Source organism: Sinocyclocheilus rhinocerous, unplaced genomic scaffold (genome assembly GCF_001515625.1).
Source record: "Sinocyclocheilus rhinocerous isolate Xijiao unplaced genomic scaffold, SAMN03320098_v1.1 scaffold190, whole genome shotgun sequence".
Lineage (NCBI taxonomy): Eukaryota > Metazoa > Chordata > Actinopteri > Cypriniformes > Cyprinidae > Sinocyclocheilus > Sinocyclocheilus rhinocerous.
Window position 1 is genome coordinate 210,935 of NW_015623079.1, and position 11,498 is coordinate 222,432.

General features: G+C 39.8%; 1 protein-coding gene across 1 annotated transcript in view; it reads right to left on the reverse strand.

Moving 5' to 3' along the window:
* Positions 1 to 2,010, reverse strand: part of LOC107728279 (interferon-induced GTP-binding protein Mx-like) — a 22,119-nt gene extending 20,109 nt beyond the window's left edge. The window contains exon 1 of the mRNA XM_016538764.1: positions 1,961 to 2,010. Within this exon, the coding sequence (XP_016394250.1) occupies positions 1,961 to 2,010 (50 nt within the window). The remainder of the gene's footprint in view (positions 1 to 1,960) is intronic.
* Between the last annotated feature and the right edge of the window lie 9,488 nt (positions 2,011 to 11,498).

Consider the following 11,498-nt stretch of genomic DNA (forward strand, 5'->3'; position numbering starts at 1 on the left):
CATTTATGGTAATTACTTTTGCCGGTGCTTTGCGGCAAACTTAAGCCTATTGCGTGCATTTGAGCGCAGAACTCTTCAGCTGCGCTGATGGCACGCTCGCTCTGCTGCTGCTGGACACTAAACACTCTTGACAGTCGCGGTAGCACGGTCTCGTGTTGTTTCCACCAGCGCGGCGATTTTTTTTTCATCACTAATTGATGGATGTCTAAAATATAAAAATAAGGAGAAGCCTAAAACAGTCCATGGTTAGTCCCATCTGAACTATGACGTGAAAATTGGCCCGAAGCCCGGCCCTAAGGGCGTAAAAAAGTCAGGGCCCGGGCTGAAATGCAGGCTTAACTATTACTTACTATTACTTATGACTTATTTACATATGTAACTTGAAGTAATCCAAAAGTAATCAGATTACATTACTTTTATATTGTGGTACTTGGATTACGTTACTGAATACTTTTTTAATTAAGTAATTTGTAACTGTAACGGAATACATTTTAAAAGTAACCCTCCCAACCCTGCTTGTAAATTAAAATTACTTGTAAATTGATTTCGGCAAATTAGTTTGAGCGAATGCAAACAACATTATTATTGATCATGAGCCAAACATCCAGCAAACCAAGAAAACATGCAATCTACATGAGGGAAGATGTCTTTCACTTCCGGTGTATTCTTAAACTCAAGCACAAAGCACAAATTCAAGCAGAAAAAGCAGCCCACTCTCTAAAAATATACATTTTCATTCATTCATAGGATATGGCTGCAATAACATTTTAGTTCAAATTGTTTTAAAAAATGCTTTACTGGCTGATGTTTCAGACTTTCAGTTGTGGGGCTTTCAAATTTTATGCCATATAACCCTCGCCTCATTAATTAGTAATTTCACAGTATATCCACCTACTAAATTACTACACCACTTGCAGCCAGTCACAATTCGCAATGGTACAATTTACTCAGGTCGATGGTTTGTGTATAATGTGTGTGACTTTTTTTTTGTATGACATTAAAATTATTTTTAGAATAATTCTACATAAAAAGGTTAAGCAAAACAAATGTGATTATTTTTGAGAACCTTTTAGACACCTTTTATATATACTTAACTGCAGACATGGAAATGACATACACTATGTGGTATAGTACAAACATTTTAGTGTCCTTTATTCTGTCCCTTATTCTCCTATAAAGAATCACAATTGTCCCTTATTTTCCCTTTCTGAAGTTGGCAACCCTAGCTGCCAGTAGTCCTTTCTGATTGAAGCCAACCATTATGATTACATGTCATTAACTAACTGCTTGATTTTTACCGTACATTACTGCCATATGGACATCAACTTGAGATCCACTGATAAGCTATTACTAAATATAATGTAGAAACTTTAATTTTCTGTAAAGCTGCTTTGCAACGATTTGCATCGTGAAAAGCACTATACAAATAAACTTGAATTGAATTGAATTGAATTTATTCCGCCGATCTAACTCCTTTGGGATAGAATAAAATTGTAGTTCGGGGTTTCTCTGATGACTGTTATACAGCTAACAGCACAACATATCCCGAGCAATTGCAAAGGGTCACAAATACAAATGGACAGATGTCAACATAAACAAACTGTACTGCTGCATTGGACTGATATTCTACATGAACATGGTGTAGGTGAGCTCCATCACTGACTACTGTGTGTTCATTTTGTTCTTCAGTGCAAGAAGCAGCAAACAAATTGGAAATGCCAGGTATGGTTCACTGGTTTCTACAGTTGAACAGGAATTGTTTCCAGGAATGACACAAAGATGTGTGAATGTTCAAATCTCTGTGTTCATATCACTGTGCTCGATAATGTGCCTTTGGCCTTCATTATTTATATTTTGATTATATTGTTCAATGTGTTGTAAATAAACTACAACAAAGAAAGAAACAATTGCAAAGGGTCACAAATACAAATGGACAGATGTCAACATAAACAAACTGTACTGCTGCATTGGACTGAGATTCAAAAAGAACATGGTGTAGGTGAGCTCCATCACTGACTACTGTGTGTTCATTTTGTCCTTTGGCCTTCATTATTTATATTTTGATTATATTGTTCAATGTGTTGTAAATAAACTACAACAAAGAAAGAAACACATTATTTTAGTCTCCTCACATTCTTTCTTACCTTCCTCACAGTCACATTCGCCTTGACAGGCTGATTAGAGAGGATCTTTGTTTCTCTCAGGTGTGAATTACATCAGTATTAATGGCCAGTATAAATGTCACGGTTATGGATTTTTGTTTGTGTTAATGTCTTCGTTTTCATTTGACCTAGTTTTTCATGCTCCCTTGATTAGTTCATTCCGTTCACCTGTGTTTATTAATTATCTTGTTTGTCTCCATTCATTTAAGCCCAGTGTCCTCAGTTACTCCTCAGTTCCCTTGTCCTTTATTGAGTATGAGTATGTTTTATGTAGATTTTGGTTGTGCTGCATTTCCCCTGAGTTTCTCCAGCGTTTCTTCTGTGGATTTATTAAAAGACTGTTATCTGTAATTACAGCACCAACACACTCCCGTTACAGAATACAGGACAGATACAGTTTATTTTTAGCTGCGTTTTTTTTTTTTTTTCCACTCCTGCAAAGGATATCCCCGCTGTAAAGCTCCTTTGCATGGACCAAGAGGATCGCTCCCTCGAGGACCACACAAGGGACTTTCTACATCTGGCCAAACAGACTCATTAACCGGACAGCTGCCTGTGCACCTTTTATTTCGTCGGACTTAACACCTCGACTAAGGCATAGCTGTCCGGGAATGGTCCTCGAGGGAGTTTTGCCGCTTTCGTGGAGTGGGTGCTGGAGAGAAATCGACTGTATTTCTCTGTTTGCCCTGCTGAGGAAGACATCTCCAGCCCCACTCCCGAACCAAAGACCAGCCAGCCATCAGCCTGCTGCAGGGAGCAATCGCCTGAGCCCACCGCAGACGGAGAGCCTGAGCCTGCCACGACACGAGCACCAGCGTGTAAACCCGCGACTGAGCCCTGAGCCTCAAGAGACGTCTGACCAGGTGCATGAGCCGGCAACACCGTGTATCGCCGTGGGAGTCCTCGTGGAGATCGAGGGCTTGGAGGGAAGCGCCGCCCACACTCCCGACACTGAGGGTGAGCTGCAACTGGCCTCTGGGAGTTATTATGAGGAACTTATGGACATCTTTCAAGATGATCTAATTGACTGTTCCCCTGAACTTCCAGTGTTTCCTGAATCTCCTATGTCTCCTGAGTCTCCGCTGGTTCCATCCAGCTCTCCTGCGTCTCCTAAGCTCCCTGTGACTCTCATGTTCCCACCCAGCCTCCCTCTCTCGCCTCCTCTCTTAAAATCAGCCAGTTCTTCAGCCCTGTCTCCGCTGGTTCCTGTCTGTCCCTCAGCTCACCCTCAGTCAGCGCCATCTGGGCGCTCTGTTCCGCCTCGGGACTTCCAGTCTCCAGCTCTGCCTAGGCGTGAGGATCCCCTGTCTCCGCCTCCAGCCTCTGAGTCCTGGACTCCACCTCGGTCCTTCGACCTATCGGCTCCGCCTTGGCTCCTAGCTCTCTCGTCTCCACCGTGGCCCATCATCCCGCGGGCTCCACCGGGGTCCCTCCGGCTCCGCCTTGGTCAGGCGTCGACCATCCGTCGCCTCGGGACTCTACTCCTCCGGCTTCGCCTTGTCATTCCGTCCCTCTGGCTTTGTCAGGCTCCTTCTTCCCTCTGACTCCGCCTTCGTCCTCAGTTGCTCTGGCTCTGCCGCGGTCTTCTGGATCTCCGTCTCCGCCTCGGTCGCCTGAGCCTTCAGCTCCGCCTTGGCCCTCCGGAACTCGGGTGCCACCCTAGCACTCCGTCTGCTCGGCTCCACCTGGGTCTCCACCTCCAAAGGCTCAGTTTCCATTGTTCGTCTCCAGGGTGACGTCTACCAAATCTCCACCATGGCTGCTCCCTCCCTCGACTCCACCTTGGGGCCTCGTGCTGGCTGGTCTCTGGACCAATACCTGGCTCCTCCTGCTCCTGGCTCCTCCTGCTCCTGGCTCCTCCCTCCGTCTTCTCCACCATGGTTCCTCCCATCACCTTCTCCCAGTCCCTATCTTTCCCCTACTCCACGTCCTCCTCCAGAGTCCCCACCCCGCTAGGACGCGCCTTCCGGGAGGGGGGCGAACTGTCACAGTAATGGACTTTTGTTTGTGTTCCTGTCTTCATTTTCATTTGACCTAATTTTCCATGCTCCCTTGATTAGTTAATTCTGTTCACCTGTGTTTATTAATTATCTCGTTTGTCTCCATTCATTTAAGCCCGGTGTTCTCCTCAGTTCCCTTGTCCTGTATTGAGTATGAGTATGTTTTATGAAGATGTTGGTTGTGTTGCATTTCCCCTGAGTTTCTCCAGCGTTTCTTCTGTGGATTTATTAAAAGACTGTTATCTGTAATTCTCTTTTGTCTAGTGCTCCTTACAGCACCAACACACTACCGTTACAGACAAACTGTGTCTTATAAATGATAAATAAATATATATATATATATATATATATATATATATATATTATGTGTACAGGATGATTTTTCACATCATTTTATAGCAAAAACTGTAGTCTATCAGATCCAGTTCACAAATATTTACTATGAATTTTCTGGCCTTATTTCAGTGACTTTATTTTTTTTATTATTATTTTTTTGTTTTTTACTAACCACACATAAACCTTAGATTCTCAAAAATATAAACTTGTACACACATGTGATGAATATAGTATAATCAGATTTTAGACATTAATATATTGGTAACACTTTAAAATAGGGAACACATATTCCCTATTAACTAAGAGTTTTCCCCTCAATAAACTCCTAAGTTGCTGCTTATTAATAGTTAGTAAGGTATTTGTTAAGTTTAGGTATTGGTTTGGGTTAAGGGATCTAGAACATGTTCATACAGAATAAGGCATTAACCCTTTAGGCGCCAGGGATTTTTGGGGAAAATGCTGGATTTTGACATCAAGATTTCAAAAGCTTGTGGCTTGAAAGGGTTTAAAGATAGAGATCTACTGTAAATTAGAAAAATGTTGGGCATGACCGAAAGTTTATGTGGGGTTTAAATATACTCGTCTAATTCGCATATTATGACGTCATTAGAGGCGGCCATCTTGAATTTCATAATATTCAGGAAATAGTAGATATTGAATTGGTTTGAACTTATTTGCATGTTGTTGTTTTTTTTAATCTTTTTATTCTCATTCCAAATGATCAGAAAAGAGGAAACCAACAATAAAACAGGAGAAAGTACTAAATTATTACTATATTACTATACTATGTAGTAGTAAAACGCATGTGAACAGTAGCCTACTTTTTGATCAGTAAAACAGGAGAAAGTACTAAATTACCAACAGGCTCATCAAAGCGTTTGATCCAGTCCTGATACACTTCTTCATTTCTCAAATAAACCCAGTCACCATTGTCATGGCTATTTCCAGCCCTATTTAGATCCAGATCACCCCTGCTGCGTCTACCACGTCTCCCGGCTCTCCCACGCACAGCACAGCCACTCCCACCTCTTTGGGGCAGCTAGTGCTACTTTCAGCTCTATTTCTCCTACCCCTGCTGCCTCTACCTCTAGCAACAGCTCTCCTATGGACACTACGACCACGTTCTCCCCTGCCACCCCCATCCCCGTTGGGCAAAGGGTCGAAATGATCACTCGGTTGTGCTTCGTGAACACGAATACAAATGAGATATTACACCATATTAGGAACTACAGTCTATTTTATTAAGTATGACGTCTTGTTGCAATTTTGCGACTTTGGCGCTTAGATGGTTAATATGTACCTATAAGTACTAACAAACAGCCAATTTGCTAGTAATATGCATATATCACGGAGAGCGCCGCCGTGGTACCCTCTTCCGGCCATCTGAGGGCTCCATCACCGGAGTACTAACTAGCGCTGGGACAATAAATCGATGCATCGCGAATCGAGAAATGATTCTGCATCGATTCTGAGATTTTCCGAATGCATCGCGATTCTCTCTTGAATCGATTCTGAGCTTAATTTTTAACAGCAGATGGCACTGCGTGCTTCAAAAATAGCCGTATTCTGCTTGCTTCCAGTTCCTTACACACGCACCATTTAAACCTAAAATAATCATTCATAAAGCTCGAAAAGGTTGAAGCGAATTACAAGGATGTTGACAGTGGGCTGTGTTTACATTAATCTTGCATCATAAAAGCATAACAGCCGATGTGCAAGTACATTTAACCACTTACACCGAACGCACAAGCGCTCTTCTTCGTGAGCATTTGAGTGTGCAGTTAAAAACTAGCCTAGAGCGCCATCTGCTGTTAAACACTAAGCTCAGAATCGATTCAAGAGAGAATCACAATGCATTCGGAAAATCTCAGAATCGATCCATGAATCGTGATGCATCTATTTATTGTCCCAGCCCTAGTACTAACTCACTCAGACACTCACTACATTTCCCATCAGCCCCGTACCTGACACTGGTCATCTGTGCACACCTGTAGATCATTTACCTGGACTATTTAAACGGCACACACACCTTACCTCTTTGCAAAGTCTTGTTTTGACCCGGTGAACAATTCTGAGCATTACTACCTGTATTCTGACTGTCTTTTGTTGTGACCTGGATTGTATATAATCTCTGAACCTTTGCTGCCTGCCCTTGGACTCTTGCATCGTTATCTGGTATTGTGATTATATTGCTGCCTGCCCTGAATATTGCCTGCCATTGTTTTATGTCTGTTTGCTGCCTGCCCTGATCTACTGCCTGTTCTCTGATCATGATTATGCCTTCCCCGTTATACTGCCTTTGACCATAGCCTGTACGACCACGATTTGAATAAAGCTGCAAATGAATCCCAACAATAGTGATGCCTCGTAACAGCATGCTAATAAGCAACTAGTTAATAATGAGAGTTAAAATAAAGTGTTACCTATGTGTTTATAAGAAACCGAAAAAGCACAGAGGGTTAAAGTGGAGAGTACTCACTTTTTTGGTGCAGAGTGCACCAGCTGGACCCAGCCATCGATGCCGAATCCATGCTTAAGTTTTATGTAGCGGACATAGCTGCTTTCCATGTACTGTTATGCGATGGGTCTTTTTGAAAAAAAAAATAATAATAATTTAGTAACTCCTTGAAAGGAAACATCTCAGGTTATGACTGTGACCATGGTTCCCTGTGAAGGAAACAAGACACATATGCCAATCAGGATTGGAATAGCTGCATTTAGTAGCTTGTCTCGGGTTATGACTGTCACCATGGTTTCCTGAGAAGGAAACAAGACACATATGCCAATCAGGATTGCATTAGTTGCCTACGTGCTTCAGATGCAGTCATACTGAGGCATTCCCCATAGCATTGTAATGCAGCATCTCGTTCCCTTCTCAGGGACTCATGGTTACATTCGTAACCTGAGATGTTAAGTGACAAACAAATATGTACACTTATTTATAATAGTGCCCTCATGTGGCTAATCTCCAAGAAAAGAAAAAAAAGACACACTGCCTATTTATATTTACTTTTTCCACATTTTAGCAACAGTAATTGTAGTAAATAAAAAAACAGACCATAAAAAAATTTAACGATGAAATGGGAATTATAGAGTGATCAAAATATGAGTATATATATATACAGTATACACACACACACACACATACATACATACATACATATATATATATATATATATATATATACACACACACACACACACATATATATATATAGATATTATATATATTATATATTATACTCCTCATCCTCCCTGATCTTGCACAGAGGCTCACTGTGGGGAAGGTGTACTTGCGCAGACCTCAGGGCCATCTGTATGCTAGTGCATCTGTGCTGAGGAGGGCCTCGGTTAGGAAATAGAACAGCTGGCAAAGGGAGGATTCCTGGGAAGCGAACAGGTCCACCTGAGCTTCCCCGAATCGACTCTAACTGAACCTGGGAATGGAGTCTCCACTCTCAGGAGAGGGTTGCTCATCCAGACAAGTACACGCTTGCCCTTCAGCAGCGGATAAAACCAATAAAGGGCAAGCAGTATACAGGCCACCAGCCGATTTTCTATCTGAGTTAGTGCTGGCTGCAGATAAAAACTTTATTGTTGGCAATTTTAACATCCATGTAGATAATAAAAAATGCATTGGGATCAGCATTTATAGGCATTCCAAACTTTATTGGGGTTAGACAACACATGACAGAACCTACTCATTGTCGTATTCATATTTTAGATTTAATACTATCACATGGAATTGATGTTAATGGCGTTGAAATTCTGCAGCAGAGTGATGATATTTCAGATCATTATCTAGTTTCGTGTATACTCCATGCAGCTAAAGATGCAAATTCAACTCCTTGTTACAAATATGGTGGAACCATTACTTCTACCACAAAAGACTGCTTTGTAAATAATCTTCCTGATTTATCTTAATTCCTCAGCATATTCAATAGCTCAGAAAAACTTGGTCATCTGTACAACCAAGAAACCTGTACAACTTAAGAAACTTAGTAAACTATGCAGAGATACAATTGATTACCACGATGGCAAGGTATATCCCTGGAGAGGGCAACCTTGGGAAGCACGCAGAGAGAAAAAAACAGGTTTGCTTCAGAGAGAGATCCTTTGATACGTTGGGATCAAGCTCTGAACATCAAACCGACTCCGATCCTGATTTTTTAGGCAGAAAAACGTACAATGTCCACCCTCTACGACAATGCTACTACAATGCCAGAGGCGCAAAACTCATCGAGGTAGAAGGGGAGGACGATGGAGGCATTCGACTCACAACGAGGAAAAGGGTACACAAGACCAGAACCTAGTGTTTAACTTATCCACTAGGCCTGTCTTGTTCCTCCTACACCTACTGATCCTTTTCAACTTAAAATTGAGATGTTAAAATTTTATAGATCCATTAAATTAAAATACTTATATTATAAGGACAGCCCTCAAAGACTACATATTTTGGTCGACAACAAACAACCTTTACGACCTCGTAGTGTTTTTTGTCCTGTGGTGAACAATTCAGCGATTGATGCTTTTTGTAATGTTGTAATAATGAGATTGAGAATATCTTGAAAAGCCCTCTTGATGAATGGTATGGATGCAAGGAACGTCGGACCCTAAAAGAACTGTCAAATAAACCAGATGTGATTTGGAAACCAGCTGATAAAGGTGGCGGTTTAGTCTTAATGAACAGTTCGGATTATATATCTGAAGTAGAATCTCAATTGTCAGATACCACGTGTTACATGAAATTGGATAATGATCCCACCATTCCTTTTAAAACGGAGGTCGATGTTTTTCTTCAAAAATCATTTAAAAAGGGTTTCATGAATGAATCAGAAGTAAAATGATTGACTAATGAGTTTCCTGTAACTCCTGTCATGTATATTTTACCTAAGGTTCGTAAATCTGTGCAAAAACCTCCGGGGCATCCTATTGTCGTCTCCAATGATTGTTTATTGGAACCGATGTCACAATATGTGGACAGTATTTTAAGGCTTTAGTTGAAAGCCTTCCCTCATTTTTAAAGGATACTGGTGACTTTCTGAGGCAATTATCCGAGATCAATATAGATAAGGATGCTTCTGATGTATTTTTAGCAACTATGGATGTGATATCATTGTATACTAATATTCCTCATAGTAAAGGTTTATTTGCCATGGAATATTTCTTAAATGAGAGAGTCGAGCTATCTCCTCCTTCTGAATTTGTGATTGATATGATCTCTTTACTTTTGGAAAATAATAATTGGTTACACTTTATTTTAAAGTGTCTTTGTTACAGTGTAATTATACATTTAAGTACTGAGTAATATTACTTAACTACATGTACTTACTATATGGTTAGGATTAGGGTTTGGCTTAGGGTTACTTGCATGTAATTATTCATAATTAACTGTTATTATAAGAGTAAGTACATGTAACATGTGTAACAAGGACACCTTAAAATAAAGTGTTACCGAATAATTTTTTTAAAGGATAAATTCTATTTACAACAGCAAGGTGCAGCCATGGGTTCAAAATTATCTCCGGATTATGCATGCCTTTGGGGTTCTTAGAAGAGAGATGTATTTGGAACAAAAACCCTTTTATAGACAATATCATCATGTGGAAAAGATATGTGGACGATGTATTCTGTATTTTTAGAGGTTCCAAGAAAAACTTTGATGTATTTGTGGAGGTTTTAAACAATATGGTGGATTCTATCACATTCACATCAGAAATTGATACTCATTCTCTTGTTTTTCTTGATACTAGGGTTTCATTAGAGTTGGGAAGTCTTAAGACTACTCTATATTCAAAACCTACGGACAAGAATAGTATTCTTCATGCTACTAGCGCCCAGAAATCCCTGGTTGCACGCCACTTTAATGAAATGTGTCATTCAGTTTCTGATTTAAATTTTGTAGTTATAGATCGTATCACACAATCGCGGAGGGGTGGTAACATGGAGCGGAGACTCTTACAAAGGGAGAGTAAATGGATCTATGATCTCAAATGTTTATATCCTTGTGGTATGAATGAAGATTTGAATCTTTGGGTTTTTGTTTTATAGATTTGGGTGTATATTCATTTATATTGATGTATGTGATGAATATGTCTGTTTGAAATACTTATTTTGAGGTAGCCTATATTATGGCATATGTATATGTTATTTGTAATTATATTATTATATAATTATATTTATAATATAATTATATATAATTAAATAATAAAAAATATATTTTGATTGTTGATATTGGTTGTGAATCGTGTATAAAAATATTGTATGGATTATATATTTATATGATATGTGTGCAGTGTTGGGGAAAGTTACTTTTAAAAGTAATGCATTACAATATTGCGTTACTTCCTAAAAAAGTAACTAATTACGTTACTTAGTTACTTTTTATTGAAAGTAATGCGTTACGTTACTTTTGCGTTACTTTTTAAATCTGGGCTGCACTGTAAAAAAAAATCTTTAGTTTTTACAAAATAATTTTGGCAGCTGTGGTTGCCAGAATAATTTTGTAAAAACTGTAATTTACAAACAAGAACATTTGAATGTAAACCAGTAAATTTAACAACGCACACTGCTATTAAAATCTGTTTCGTACCTTTAACATACTGACAACCACCATAATAATGCAGGTGGTAAATTTGCGTGGGTTGTGCGGCGGCACAGCTCCAGCACGGATGAATCTAATGTTTTGAGGAGTATGTGTGGCAGTCAGTCACCGCACCGGTGTGGATATTGTACTTTGCACTCACAGACTCTAGCCTACGTCTTAGAATATATGACTCAAATAAGCATTTTCAATAACAAGTCTGCCACGTTTGTTCTGACCAACTGAGGAAAAAGGCATTACAATAAATCGCTCTACCAATGGTGATTTAATCTAAATTAGCTCATATCACATCAAACCGTGCAAATTATTATTATTGTTATACTTTATTCTCAGATTATTAATGTTAACATCAGCATCGCGTGACTATAAGCATAGTGTGTATAAGCGAGTAGATTT